This window comes from Hakea prostrata, chromosome 8 (assembly GCF_041222555.1).
Source record: "Hakea prostrata isolate BN-2017 chromosome 8, UWA_Hpros_2, whole genome shotgun sequence".
NCBI lineage: Eukaryota > Viridiplantae > Streptophyta > Magnoliopsida > Proteales > Proteaceae > Hakea > Hakea prostrata.
The window spans coordinates 45651457-45667621 of record NC_142607.1 but is presented as its reverse complement, the minus strand read 5'-3'; the positions used below and the strand labels follow the sequence as shown (position 1 = coordinate 45667621).

Sequence of the window (16165 nt, the reverse complement as noted above, 5' to 3'; positions counted from 1 at the left end):
TACAACCCTTATTTTCTCTAGTACTTGCTAAATTAACGCTCTAGGAACTCTATCATAAGTTTTTTCTAGGTCAATAAATACCATATGAAGGTCTTTCCTACACTCTCAAAAGGGAACTCATGTATGTTGTCTTCCATCAATCTAAAGCCACCATTGTGTTTAGAAGGCCTAAAATAGGCTGGACGGCAAGTCTCAGCCCCCAACAACCCTTATAAGTCACCAAGCTGGGCCATCCCCCAAGCCCCAACTAGCCTAGATCTTGGTTTTATTGGCCTAGTGAGATGGCTGGCGAGAGCAAGTTCTCGAAACATGCCATAAAAAAGACCCAAAACCTGAAGATCAAGAACCCCAAAGGCATCTGCAAACATGCTCCTGTATTATCTTGATACCTCCATAGAATAGCCCCTTCATATAAGTCATTTATTTTCTCCTAATGAAACTGTTGTTAGTCACCATCACAAATACAGACATTATGTCTGTATGTGCATACACAAGCAAGACATGGGGAGAGATACAGATAAGAAACTGCACAGACATGCGCACACACACACACACACACACACACACACACACACACACACACACACACACACACACCTGTAGCCAGGGCGTCGGGATACCATAATATGTATACTCTTGTGGGACATCATGATTCCTAGCAAGCCTCTCCAAGATTTTAACGCATTTTGGAAGACAACTCCAGTATGCATCATGATTATTTGACACTAAAGCAACAAGAAGGCTCATAACAGATGTCAGAACTCCAAGATCACGCTCGTCCAGAAGTTGAGCCATACGATCTGACCTGGAATGTTTGAAGAAACAAAATTATCAAAATTTAGAACTCATTAAGATATCTAGGAATGGAAACATGCATGTTGAAATAGAACATAAAATTCAAACCAACCAGCCATCTACATTCACAACGTCAGGATTTTTTCTGTACAGGCGTAGAAGACACAAAGCAGCCTTCTTTCTTACAAGTGGTCTACAGCTGCTGGACATCTGAAAAAGAAGAAATAGCTAGCATCATTAATATTCAACTTAAAGCTAACCGAGATAGAAAAATTGAGCTTTTTCTTACAAGCAACTTTTGAACATCAAGTGCCAAAGATTCAGAAAACTCTCTCCCACCAATATTACCAACCTGTAAAATTTAAATACAACAAAAAAAGAAGTCAAAATAATTTAGAGAAGATTTTAGATCAATTGATTATCTTCCAACTCAGAGCGGCAGAGCCCATGTAGCACATATAGTAACAGGCATAGACACTTGAATGGCAAGAGACTGGCACGTTGGGTAGCCAGCCTATTTATACCCTTATAATCCTATTGAGGTCAAGAAATAGTTATGGCTGTTGAGACTTGAGAGAAAACAATACCAAAAATCTGTTGGCTGGCAGAATTAATGTCCCATACTAGACCTGACATTGCCAATGATATAGGTATTATAGTCATTTTCCGGATGATCCCAACATCTCCCCTAGAGGCAGTGAATTAAACTAAGGATTACAAACCAGCTGCAGTAAAGGGAATTTGTTTCCTCAATAATGGAAACCTCTGCATGAAATGTCGATTGGGTTAGATCCACTGAAAATAGGGTTCTACCTCTAATTATTGTTCCTTCCTAGGCAGGAACCTTTGTGACATGGAGTAGTAAGAAACAGTTGGTTGTCTCTCATTTCGGTGAAGTAGCTGAAGTCTGTACCAGCGCACAATGAATTTGAACATATGTGGCTCAATGGTCTGCATGATTTTGGAATCCAGTTTGAAGATCCAAGTGTCTTTACTGTGACAACAAGGTTGCCATTAGCAATGCCCATAAACCCATCCAGCATGACCATACAAAACATGTGGAGATTGTTAGACACTTCATCAAAGAATGACCTGCCTTCCTTATAGCCAAAGTATTCACCAAGGGTTGAATTGTATGGAATTCCGTCTCCAAATTGGGCATATTCAACACATTTGCACCAACTTGAGGGGGAAATGTTGAGAACCATGGCAATGGGGTATCATCACCTTGTCTAGGTTTCTCTGCAGTTATATATTATTTTTCCCTGATTTAACTTCTTGCCGTTAGGGTTGTAACTCTCACTATAAATAAGGGGGACCTCTGTCATTAATGACAAGTCACATCATTCTCTTAACTCTAACTTGGAACTAAACTTATGACCACTTCTATAAACTTCAATCAGGATTTTGACTTCCCTATCATACATCACCTTCAAGAGAATCATGCAAAATTGCAAAGATGATGTAAAGCATAGGCAGTTGCAGCAGTCCAGACTACTGGTAATGGAGGAGTATCCCATAATTCTTGTACCAGCCAGGTAACCGCTAATAGTATAAAAAATAGTACTGCCAAATAGAACAGGTGCATTCTTCTGTGCCACTGCAATTTCCACACCTCATAGAAATATGACCATATAAGCTATCAAAGCTGATAGGATAACAAAGCAAATATACAGCCAAATGGTGCCACTTGGGCACCAACGGATCCAGCTTTTACAGAATCATTTTGAATAGTAGGTTCAACTACAGGAACAATGATTTTGAGTTCCTACAGCTTTATACTTCGGTCAGTTTTAATTTCACCTTAACTCAAGAATTAGTGTATTTTGGAAAATTCATTGAGGCTACTAAGCCCATATTAGTATATATTTTGTTGATAGTTTTAGGTGTGGGTCAAATTCACATTTTGGGATCATTAAATGGTTTAGGTTGGTCCTAGTTACAGCAATCATATGGACCCACTTTATGATACACTTTTTGGCCTTTTTCCTTTTGTATTTAAGTATAATTCAAAATTTACTGCATAAAACCGGGGGGGGAGGGGACCATGTGCAGTAAGGATGCTTTACAGGAGCAGAAGTCCATACCAACCATCTACAAAGAGCAATCCTCAATATAACACTCCACTCCATTGCACCTCTAACCACTCTTATCATTTAAGCTTCTATTACTAGTAACACACCTTTTTTATTTATGGCTTTAAATTCATAGATCGAGAGAAATAACATAGGCAAGAGTATGTCCATAAAGCACTTTCAGATATTTTAGTTGATGAATTGGATTGTGTGGCTTTTCTGTGAAATAGTGAGTACCTTGACCAATATACATCGTGGATTTGCAAGGAGTATTAGAAGACAAAAGCCCATCATCTAATAAGCAAAAATTCATTTCAAAGATTTCTTTTTTACTCTTTCTCTAGTTGTTACGCAACTCCTTGAGCTATTTCAAGATGTATTATGTTCCTCAATCTTTGGAAAAGCTCAATAAGGACTAGACTTTTATCCACCCTTAATCCTAGTTCATAACTTTTATCAAGACTTTTGATGGATCTTGTGCTACAGTTTCAACTTGAATATTAATTTTCATACAAATTATTAGCATTTAGCAATTGAACCAAGCTTCTAAAACTCTCCAATATTTGAAGCAACCTATTTTTTTCATCTTTTTTCTATCCTCCTTGCAGGGTCACAGATTAGGGTCCATCCTCCTTGAAGGCTTGTTATTCGAGAACCATAACCAAGAGTTGCAAACTTTGCAGTCTTGAATCTGAAGAAGTTTGTGCCACAAACCAAGTTGATGGATGCTAAGGCACTAAGAGATAACAAATTACAAGACATAAAATTCGAAAAAAATTATGTGCCTATGCATGAAAACTAACAGCCGATAGCAGCATAAGCTATCTGATTGCAAACATTTTGTAATTCTGAAAAGAAAAGCACAAATTAAACAAAATAGAAAGGGAAGTATGCCTCAATCTAACAAAAACAGCCTTATATATTCCATACCATGGTCAAGGCCAAGCACTGGAAAGTTTCATTCCGCCCAATAATATCATTGCGAACAGTATTAATAGCCAATCTGAGAAAATCATGGTTCTCATTAAGCAAGCATGATGTCACAATGTATCCAACCTGCAGAAATATTTAGCAAAATAAAGTACTATATTAGGGCAGCCATGTGCTGTTAACCCGGGAAACAGTTCACTAAAAGGTTTGGTTGAAACAGAAACAGTTGATATAGTTCAAAATTTTGGAATACTACAGTTTTGATACTGATCGAAATGCAATAGCATGTGAATTGAGAGGCCTTTGATGTTATTGTCAATTCACCAAAACAACCATACGTCAGCTTTGGTGGTATATTTAGACCCTTTAGCGGTTTGAGGTTGGAGTCATTTCAGCTATAATTAGGTGCCATTTCTGTCATTTTGATGGCGTATTCAGTTTAGACAAAGGTCGAAACTGTCATCTTGAACCTTGACCATAAGTAGATGGAGCACTCATACAAACACCAGGTTGTGTGGAACCTGGGCTGAATTGAACCAGTTCCCATTGGGCTAAGTCAAAGCAGTCTAGCATGTATACTAGAAGGACCAAAAAGGAGCAAGGTTCAAGATCTATCTCTTGAGCATAATCTCGCCCTTGAGAAAAAGAGATATCTCACTCAAGATCTGGTATTTTTTTTCTTGGGGCAACTCGAGCCCATCTCAGGGGGTTTGAAGGGTCAGGTTGGGCTCAAAGTTGGTATTTAGCCTATTTTAAGCCTTCTAAACACACTACTGACCTTAGATTTGTGAGAAAACAACCCTAAGTTTGAAACCAAAATGATGCAAGGTTATAAAACATGAAATATAGAATCATTAGGACATATAAATGAAAAGCAAGTGATAAGATACATCAAATAACTAAAATACCAACAGAATTCCATCCATATGAGTACAATAGAACATCACATTCTCAACTTTCGAGAATACAATAATATAACCATCATAAGTTCAATATAAATAGTAAGTTCAATAGTGTTGGGCACGAGTACTACTCATGCTCCACATTCTGTTGCCAACAACCCACGTTCGAGGGGGTTGCCTAGGTGGTGGTGCAGGAGGCAGTGCCCCCGGACTTCTAGAGGCCTTATATCACTTTTGGCTTTGGGATTTTCTTTGCAGTTTGGGCTTGGGCCCATGAATAGCTGTTGTGGCTTAGGGAAGCTGTCAGCAAGAGGAGGCGACAATCCAGCAAAAACTCCAGCAAAAAATGAACTTGAGAAGTTGCTGGCCAGATGGGAGGTGAGAGGAGGCAAGGCGGGTCAACAACTCGACCAGTCTCGCTCCACACTAGGCTTTCAAAAGAAAGGGTGGGCCGAGATCTTGGGTCGAACCGAGATCTCGGTAGAGTCGGTGCGTTTTGTGAGACTCAATTGAGATCTCATCTTGAGTCTCCAAAAATGCAAGATCTCACGAGATCTTGAACCATGTTTCCAAATCCTCCATCCTGCTCTCCATCCAGCTCCTTGCCATTCCTTTGGGATCGAATTGTTCTGGTACCAATCTGTTAAGCTCCTAATCTGGCTTAATAATGGCTTCTCTGCCTCACACTTCACTCCACAATCAACACAGCAAACACAGAATAAAACCAGCTTATTGAGACAAAAATAACTTTTTTAATCATCCATTCAGAACGGCTAGCATAGTTCAACAAATAGAATTAGATAGATTCAGCAAAACCACTCTTCACCTACGGCTACCTGAGAGACCTACCTTGCAAATTCTCTAACAGTAATCTAACCTACCTCCCCTTTCTTCCCTTCCCCTATATAACAGTTCCAACCCACAAATTCTTCCTCCTTTCCAATTCAGTTGGTCCAGCTGTCTCTCAGATCTGGTTCTCTTTTTATTGCTGCTCATGTGATCCCCTGCTTCTCCTTTTATTTTTGTGAGCATACACCACAGATATTAGAGGCCTATCAGCTGTCTCCCTGATTCACAAACAGATCCATAAAATGCCTACACCAAAAAGTAAATCTTCAACACCATTCTTCCACTATCTGCAATCCTCACAAGAAAATTCCACATATATAGTACTCACAAGGAAGTTGGAAGCTCAATAATCTCCCGGTGAACTTCTGAATGCTAAAGTCTAACTGACACATTTCTATATACTGTTGAACCGAAGCATTTTCTAGTACCACTATATTTTGAAGTCTAAAGAAAGCAGTAGCAAAGAAGGCCTCTCCAACCAAAATATCCTCCAACAGGCTGACCTTGGATCCATACCACAAGGAAGTCTAACTTTCTTTAAATGCGAAGCCTCTCCTGCACCTCACAATCAACACTACTAAGTGGGTCACAGGCTAAACATTTGTTGAATTTACAAAGCCACTTCACCATTATAGCTCTATAAGTTAGCTCAATGTGTCTAACTTCCAAATCCACCATATTTCAAGAGCCACAAACACACTTCTGTTTAACAATTTACGGTTCTTGTTTTCCTCTTTTTCTTTGACAAATCAAGATTTTCTCTATATCAACCCCATCCCACAAGAAGTTTTTGATATTCGCCACCTCCAAAACAAAACCCATACACCATTTAGAGTAACTAACAAATAAGTTTGCATGCACATGGCAACTAGTTCATCTGGTCCATGTAGAAAAATACCTTTGCTTTAAGTTCTGATCTCAGAACCTACTTCCCATATTCTCTATAGTGGAACTCCACAAAGCAACCATATTTCGCTCAGCACCAATAGGAACTGCCTAGTACGTAAAATGTAATTTACTTATTATAGGTTATAGGTCCCAAATATTAAGCACCCACTTCCACCACCTCTTGGTCAATGTTGCCAAGACATTCACCCTGAGACTGGTCAGAGCAACAAAATCCTCAGAAGAACCCTATAATGCAATACTTGTTTAACATGGAGCTTGATGAACAGAAAGGCAAAAATAGGAGCATTCAACTAAGCGCAATGGAGAGAGCACTCATCCATCATAAAACCATGAACTCACACATAGAATTCACTAATAATCATCACCCCACTGACAACTTGTATGCATCAGCCTGGAAAACAAACAGTGATGCCCTTTGGAAAGATCAGTTTTAAGTATTTCATTAAAAAAATATTAAGGGAGAAAAGGCTTTTTTCTCTTCTTCATTGACAACTTCATTCGTCTCATGGTTCAAGAACTCAAACTAAAAGGTTAAACAAGATTCAACAACCAAGTTGCATCAGAGATCTCAGTGAGTTGGCGCAAGTTTTGTTTGCCCATCTCGTGATGTTTTTTATGGGGGACGGGACTGAAACTTCATAGGTAGCCTACTCTAGACCTTTGAACACAATGGCACTATCATATCTATGAAAAAGAAGAAAGAAGAAGAAAAAAAAGTCTTGTCAGAAGTCATGGAGTAGGCTGTAAATATTTGCTAATATCTACTTGTCACTAGCCTTTTTACTAGCTCTCTGTTCCCTTTTGCTTGGTCAACAAGCAAATCATATCTAGGATAGTTTCCTATTTCAGAACTTTCCTTTCTGCAGATAATACTGTATTTCCTTTTTCTGTAATTAGTTTAGGAAAGATACCTTAGACTAATCTCGACTATTATCTATAAAGTAAGGAGAGTGGGAGCCTTCCCCTTCTCCTCTTTTCTTCTCTCATCTCTAGTTATGATATCTAAGCTGCTGGATTGTTAAAAGTCTAAATTAGAGGTTGATTTGGGACCATAGGGTTGTAAGAGCAACAATGAATCAAGTCTAAAGGGCTCTATTCTACATATAAATTAGTCACCAAAAGTGATTAGATCATACACTAATTTACAACAATTTCAATAAACAATAGAAATGTTCAGATTACAATTTTCTATTCAGATTATGATTAATTACAACTCCAACGAAGATTCCGACAAAAGTCTACCAAAAAGTTGATTAACACAACTTCTAGCAACAAGATGCTTGGACATGATGAACCCTTTCAGTATCAGGTTGGTTTGAACTCTTGGTCAAATCAAGATCTCAAGATTTCAACCTAGTTGGGTAGCCCATTAATTCAACCTATCTCCCATCTCTACCTTTGAAAAAACTGAGATATCTAACGAGATCTTACAAGTTTTTTAATAGATGATTGGTCTGTTTCCTCTAACTTATTTAGTGACTTTAGGGTTCCCAAAATCAGCATCCACCTTGTCAATGAGAGGTTCCTCAAAATACTCTTGATAGTATCTTCCTTTGACTGTTTGACAGTTTGACCCCACTCAGAAATCTGACAATCACGTGATAGAACTTCTACACCAATAAGTAAGCAATTCCAAAGACAGTTTTAAGGAGACAGCACCAGTGACAACTGCATCACCCCACATACATGCAGCACTGGAAACTGAGACAGGTTCCTACTCTATCACTTGATGCACAGCTTTTGCACCTGACCAGGCTCGACATGCACACAAGTTCATATTCCCTTGAGTCTCACTCAAGTCTGGTCCAACCCTCCGCCCTACCCCCTTCCTTGCGACTGCATTATGTGGCTCCCATCTCCCACTGGTTCCTTTTCTACTTCCTCTGCTTGGAACCTTGCCCGTTCACCGGGTCCCTAAGTCACCTAGTACCCTTAGGTTTGGTTCAAGAATCACATCCCTCAACACTCATTTGCCATCTGGCAAACACAATCTTGCCTTACCAGCTCCCACCAACCTTTTCTCATCCATCGGCACCTCTCAGTTAGCCCTAATTGTGTTCTCTGTTGGGATGGCCTTGAAGATGTTAACCACCTCTTCTTCTCCAGTTCAATCTAGGAGAAAGCCATTGTCTCTATTTACAGCCGCTCTAGATGTCCTTTGGATTTCAGAGGGATTGATCCTAGTTCATGCATCCTTTTCTGGTACCACTATTTGTAATTCAGTAGGGAAGTTGGTCTTTTGGTGCTATGAGTTCTTACTTCTGGAGGGAAAAGAACCTTAGAAGATGGACATCTAAAGTCTAGATCTCTCGATGTGATTTGGAAAGCCATCTTATGGTTAGAGGTTATAGGCTTAGGGTTATTGAAACATAAATCTGAACCTTGTTATTTTCAGTTTAAATTCAAGTTCCAGAGTTTCAGGGTTTGGGAATATAGGGTTTCCAATTTTATGGTTTTTTATGGTAACTAGGGCTGAGGTTGCGATCGAGTGCTAGAAGGAGTGGGGGGGTGTGATTCTAGAAGGGGAGGGATTCTGTGGAGGTGATTGGAAGGTATGGAAATAAGGGTTTTGGGAAGAAAGGGAAGGGCTGAATGGGGTAGGGGAAGATGGGGAAAGGCTAGGGATGATAGCTTACCACTTTAGAAGGCTGGTGATGAAAAATAGATGAAAGAAGGCAGACCAACCAAGTTGCCGCAGGAGATTTCTGCAATTGAATACCTTAAGAACCCTACATCATCCTTGATCTCTGCTGTAACTCTCTTTTTAATAATTTTATTCATCCAGCTGTCTTTGTTACAACTTACAAGCATAGGTTGTTTATTTATGGCCTTTATTACTGACTCGTAACAGGACTTAACATCAAAAATAGAATTGTAATAGGATTCCTATCTTAGATAAGACTCTTACTTATCTCAACATAGACTAGCTCAAATACTAATTAAAAAAAAAAAATTGAATCCTAGCAAACTCCTGATAATAATTACGCCCAGCTGGGCTCAAGCAGGACTGCCAAAATTACAAAACTACCCCTGATGGCGAACTATGCTTCTTAAGTTCTTATGCAGGGCAGCAACCTAGGCTACTGGCAGCAAACCTACGACCTTCTTCAGACCTTAGAACTCTTCTTGGGGTGTTTTTTTCTTCCCTTCCAGGTACCATCAAATAATAAGATGCAAAAAATAATTAAGAGAAGTTTTAATGTCACTTTTTAGGATAAGTTTTATATAAAATACAATTGCTTTAGAAGTCTTTCAATCTACTAAGTTTAACATGTAAGCAATCAATTATTCAATTTAGCAATGCTTGTACCTGCTTTTCAGGGTATTTAGGTGCAGATATTAAAGACACAGCTTCCATGTGACCAAAATCTACATCGTACCCCAGCATATATATGTAGAGCATTTTCCACACATATTTCTTCTTCTCATATGGTGTCAAACCCTGTCAAAAGAACACCAGCAAGCTGAATCACTTTAGCTTTCTATAATTCAAAGAACTATAAATGGTTTTAAACTATACCCATTTGATATTCAGCTCCAATAATTATGAATGTAAATGAAAATTTTACCACATTTGAAACATGACATGCCAAATGAGTTCATAATCCTCATTTTGTAGAGAAGTGTATATTATTCAAAAAATTAAGGGACAATGTTAAATAGGACTCCAGTTTAATATAATTATAAAAAAGAAAATTAATTAAGTTACATAGTTGCCAAGGCATCACCTAGCAAGGCTATCGATGGTATCAGCTTCATTCAGGTGCTCGCCAACTGCCACTTAATTTTGAAGTCATAGGATGAGTTATTCATAAAAGAAGGGATGCAAACTTATAGCACTGATGGATACCAGTTTGACAGAGTTCTTAGTTGCCAGGGCATCACCTAACAGGGCTTTTGATGGTATCAGCTTCATTCAGGTGCCCACCAACTGCCACTTAATTTTGAATTGGATGAGTTATTCATAAAAGAAGGGGTGCAAACTTATAGCACTCATGGATACCAGTTTGACAGAGTTATAAAACCCACACCCAGAATAGACTTCACCAAGGCTCTATATGTGGAAACTAAATACTAACTCTAGGCAGGACAAAGAATGACCTCTCATGTATTGTTAAGATGACAGTATATGGATACATCGTGAGAGTTATATAACCAATCAATTTCACTTGTGGAGGCTTAGGTTTATGAATTCCTAAACAGATTCTTGTCAGCAACTAAATGCTGGGTTTTTTTCCATTCTTCAATGAATAGAATTGTTTGAACATAATGTAAAGCACAGTGGACATTCTTGTGACAATACCAGATTGGTGAAAGGGAAGACAAGAAAAATAAGCACGGGAAAAGAATCCCAAAAACACACACACACAATAGAGCAACTTGTTGCAGTCACTGATTTACATTTCAAATGATAAATATATCGTGTCAAACCTGGAAAAGCTTCAGTGGGAGAAACAAGAAAATTTTTGCTTTCCAAGGCATATAAGGTTCTTTGTCATAAAATAATTTTCTTATTCTCATCAGTACAAACCTACAAGGTGATGAGGAGGTTGTCCTGTGGCACCAAAACATACAGAATTCGAAAATTTTGCCAAGCTGCATTAAAGCTTTTCAAGACCACAGCAAACTGCTCTAGGACATTGGTAACAAAAGCTAGAAATTCCCAAGAGGTAGCCAAAAAGATTAATAACCTCTCTTTGCAATTTCAAACGTGGTAATTGAGCATTAGCTTCAACCACCAGTTGGTAGCAAATGAGCTGTTTTTCTATATCGAACAAAATGAGTAATTTTGAATTTTGGGTTCCAGGCACTGCCAATGGCACGAAATGAAGTGATGGACGCAGAAGACAAAAATTCAACTACCATAATACTCTGAAAGGAGCTCCAATATACCAACTGTTAGGAAATGTAAACTTCAGTAACCGAGTATGATAGATCACATAGTGTTTCGGAATCTTTAATTGGATAAAAGTGAAAGGGTGATGTTTTAAAATAACATTGAAAGAACGAAATTCCAACCTTTTCAGTTTTGAAACGAGTCCTGATGTTGCCAAGCTCCTTATCAACCCTGAGCCTCTCCTGCTCTTTGTTCTGGCAGTTCCGAACATCGCTAATGAAGACGGAGAGACCTCTCATTCCAGACAAGGCCATCTCCTCTCAGATCCAGAGGGTAATCAACGAAAACCTTTCGCAGACACTAATCTTGGATTTTCTTCTCGATCCTGTCGAACCTCGGCCAGATCCGATTATCAATAGCCGAGATCTTCGGGACAGTCTCCTCCAATTCCACTCTGCCCTAGATGTGATACGACCAAACTGCCAGACGAGAAGACGATAAAAAGAAAGAAGACTAGAAATTATCACCTTGGCGATACAAGAGAGCTGGACTGAGAAATTTGAAGAAAAGAAAGCCGTCGGTTAAATGTAGGAAATTAAAATAAAGGAAAATGTTCCCCAAAAAATAATGAAAATTTAAGTTTTTAAAACATAAAGCAAACAACTACTACAGTTTTCCAACATGATTAAAAGGCTTTTGAAACCAAAAAGATAAATTAAAGGGCTTTTTAGTATAAATTTTCCTTCTTATTTTCTGGTTTTTTTTTTATGTTTGGTATTTATTTCGAATCTTATTTTGATTTAAAAGAAAAACCACCAAAATTGGTAATAGACTTTTGCTTGATAGGTCAATAACTCATTATATTCATTTTTGCACACCACAACATACATTCTTATAAGAACAATAACAAGAGCCAATCTCCCACAACTCAACCAAATGCACTCACACCAATATTACCAAATCTTGAAACATTCACATTAATTTGATTAGGCTGCATTTGGGAGCAACTCAATACACCAATTTCCTTAATAATAGTTTAATTCTACAATTTCTAGATATAATGTTGATGGTGTAATTGTGCCTAAACTCAACTTAGCCTTTTTCGGCAACTAGTCTAGACCATCAGTTTTTATTGAATAGCTTCTATAAATTTCGTCTACAAACATTTCATTGATAAGTTCATAAGAACTCATGATTTGAACAAAAAAAAAACAATAACTCGTGATAAAATCCCAAAACAAAATTTATAACAGAAAATTTAATTAAGTGGTAAAATGATAGATGTTGACTCCATCACTCATTGCAATAATTAATGTATTCGTTGTTCTGTGTATGACCCTTGGATTTTGAAGGTGATGACAAAAGTAGAATAATGTTGTGAAAGCATGTTATGACCATCTACCATAGGCTCTGAATCACCTGTAGTTTTTTACTCATCTTCACTTTCTTTTCCATGCCCTCTTAATTCATAATATTGACTATTGGCTTTTCAAGATATATAGATTGGCGGATTGTACCATCAAAACCAGGGGCGGACCTAGGATGAAATATTGGGGGGGGGCCGAAGAACGAAAGCCAGATAACCTTCCCGTTAGGGAAGCACTTTTTTGTCACACATATTATGTGGGCCCTTATAATATTCATTTGAGGTCTCACTTCTAAATTATTTTATTATATTAAAAAATAGACCCACATATATTTTGTAGGGCCCACACATTTGAAGAAGAAAAAAAGGTAAATTATTGATAATGATTTTTTTTCCCGACAAAATATAGGTAAAATGAGAGCAACAATATAGAAAAAATACATATACATGACTTCAACCCTAAAAAGTTAGATGCATGCCTTTGTGTTCTATTTGGTGATGTAAACCATTTTTTTCGTTCATTGCAAACCATTAGGCAATAAGGCTTTGACCTACAGGGACCCTAGGTACAATATTTTATTCAAATTCAAAATCAAATAACAAAAATTGTAGAAGAAATAAATAAACATATAATATAAAATCAAATAAAAAGAATAAAAAAAAAAAGAGAAAAAGAGAAACGATAAATAAATTGAGAAAGAGAAAGAGTACCTAATTGTGGAGTAAATTTTTTTTTTCTTCCAATTTTTCTTAACCCACACGTATAGAAAGCGAAGAGAATAAACAGATAGAAAGAAAAAGAATATAATAAATAAGAAGAAAAGATGAGAGAGGAGAAAAGATATAGAAGATAATAAATAGGGATTGAAGAGTTAATTTCTAATTATGAATGACATTTTGATTTTTGAATGCCTAATAAGATGTTTTTTCAAAATTTTCCTTTAACCAAGTTTATAGAAACATAAGAGAATAAATAGGAAGAAAAAATAAGAGAGAATAGTGGGGAGAATAAATAGGGATTGAGGAATTAGTTTTTAATTAGGAATGACATATTTGCCCATTATTTTACCTTTAAAATTTGTTCTCAATATTGGGAGGGCCAAATAGCGACATTTCGCATATGGGTAGGAACAAAAAGTGGAAAAAACAATGGAATTGAAGGGAATTTATAGTAACAAATTGTAAAAGCCCGTGGCCAGCCTCACTGGCCCCCTCGTTAGGTTGCAAATGCAAACCTAGGCGTTAGGTTCCCCTTGTAAAGATAGCACCTCCCCCCCCATCCCCCTAGGACGGTGTATGCTAAGCTATGCTTCGGAAGGTTAAGAGCGTACCATGGCTTAAACTATTATTATAGAGGCTATTGCATGATGGAATTTACGTTAAAGAGGTTTTCTACCTCGTGGAATGTAGATAGGCTTTTAGATTATTATTGTTGCCTTTGTGGTTCACAACTTGAGACTAGCTATCGTATTTTCCTTCATTGCCATTAGGCTACAAGGCTTTGACTTAAGGGACCCTTGGGTTTACAATATTAAGGATGTCAATTGGTACGGTTTTTGTACCATACCAATTTTGAATAACGAAAACAAAATCGTATTTGATTGACAGGGATAATTTTTATGAAAGTGCAAATTGGGGTATGGTTCTTCTCGGTGGGGGGTGAAAATCATATCTCATATTGTTCCCCTCAAGAAATTAAGTTTGCTTACTAATACAACGCTTGTGTTGTTGGTGGTGTTTGTTTATTGGGTTTTTTCATAATGGTGCCTACGTGTCTTTTAAGATCAATAATTTGGAGGTAGCAGATGATCGAGAGCTTCTCAATGCTGCTATCCTTTTGGGTCTCAAGGAAGTCAATGGTCATTGCTTATGTGTTCATCAAGTTATCTCACATCTTGAAGACTTGAGTTACTAGCTGTCTAGCCCTTTGCCAGCCTCACTGGTCCCCTCCTTATTGCAAATCACCTAGGCGTTAGGTTTTGTAAAGATAGCAGCTATACTAGAGGTTTATGTAACTACGCTTCTCACCCTTGAGAATTAGGTTATGCTATGGTTATAATGGGGTTGTCATATAGATACTCCATTTTTCCTAATAACAAAAGTTAATAAAATATAACTGAATGCCTTCATCACATTGACAAGAATTAACTAGCAAATTAATTAAGGGTCTGTTTGGTTACATGAGTCTGAAGGTTTAAAATATTTAGAGATTTCAATTCTATGGAATCATAATTTATAAAATTAAATGTTTGGTTATGGAATGAAATTTGTGGATTCATCCTAATAATCTATTTGATTGACGTGATTTTTATAAATGTAAATGTATAGTTTTTTTGAAATCCGGATTTCATCACCTTCCCATAAATCTACTGATTAACGTATTTATTTGTGTAAAAGGTAAAGCATACTAGATTTCTGAATGAAGAGATTGATACCAACCAAACGGGTATAATTATTAGATTCATGAATACAAAGATTTCAAATCTCTTGATTCATGTAACCAAACAGGCCCTAAAATGATGATAGATTATCAACTTAAGGGTGGGTGGCACATACATTTTTACCTTTAAAGAACTTCGGTAATAGCTTTATTGGATTTTTTGTTATCATCAACTTAGGCTCTTTTTGGTACCAATTATCATTATCATAAATTTATTTTTTTCATTATTTTAAATACCGCTATTTGGCCCCCTTAAAAATTTATAATAAAAAATCCAAAATTCAAAATCCATAATGAATTTTTTTTGTCTAGTATGAATTATGGTGAGAATTTCATTCTCTTCATTTATACACAAGTTTACTTAAAATTTTATAATTAAAATGATAGTAAAATAGTCAATATATAAATTTTTTTTTGTTATAAAAACCATAAATTTCCCTTCTTTTATCACTTGCTCACTATTATTTACTAACAATAATTTATTTTGACATCAAAACTTATTTTTCATCTAATATTTTTTTTTGACGAAATTCATCAAACCATTTTTCATTATTGACCAATAAGGAATTATTGTATTTATTTTTTTAAATAAACATAATAGAGAATAATAATTGATACTAAAAAGAGCCCAGTTATACGGATTAATGGTCAATGGGCTTAGGGAAATGGAGGGGAGAAGCCAAATGAGGGAAGATACATACCATTAACCAATGATAGGTTAGTCGAGCGGTTAAAAGTCCAGACTCCTAGACTAGATTGCCACCGGAACACTTGCATTTATGATTTATTTTTTTGGTAAGACCCCTACTTATGATTCAAATCTTATCCAAGTAGTTGGACGCTTGGACGGGCATCACAGTCAATAGGGTAAGTGGATTTCTGCATAAATAAAAGAAGAAAATGAAACACCGCAAATGCTTTGATGCGCGTCACGTAAGTCCAGCTGTAGAAGGCATCAGCAGTAACTTAATTCGTGACGGCAACATTTGTCACGTGACAGGTTTTGGGCGTTTGTATCCCAGAAAAGCAAAAGTGAAAAAAGAAAAGAAAAAGAGCGGGGCG

The 16165-nt window shown here is 37.0% G+C and overlaps 1 protein-coding gene across 1 annotated transcript in view; it reads right to left on the bottom strand.

Moving 5' to 3' along the window:
* The window catches only part of LOC149008179 (AP-2 complex subunit alpha-1-like), a 46519-nt gene extending 34594 nt beyond the window's left edge, over positions 1–11925 (bottom strand). Inside the window, exons 1-6 of the mRNA XM_089164859.1 lie at positions 11480–11925; positions 9771–9902; positions 3801–3926; positions 1085–1147; positions 908–1005; positions 598–805 (exon numbers count right to left, since the gene is read on the bottom strand). Of these exons, the coding sequence (XP_089020985.1) occupies positions 598–805; positions 908–1005; positions 1085–1147; positions 3801–3926; positions 9771–9902; positions 11480–11611 (759 nt within the window). The 5' untranslated portion in view covers positions 11612–11925. The remainder of the gene's footprint in view (positions 1–597; positions 806–907; positions 1006–1084; positions 1148–3800; positions 3927–9770; positions 9903–11479) is intronic.
* Positions 11926–16165: the final 4240 nt, after the last annotated feature.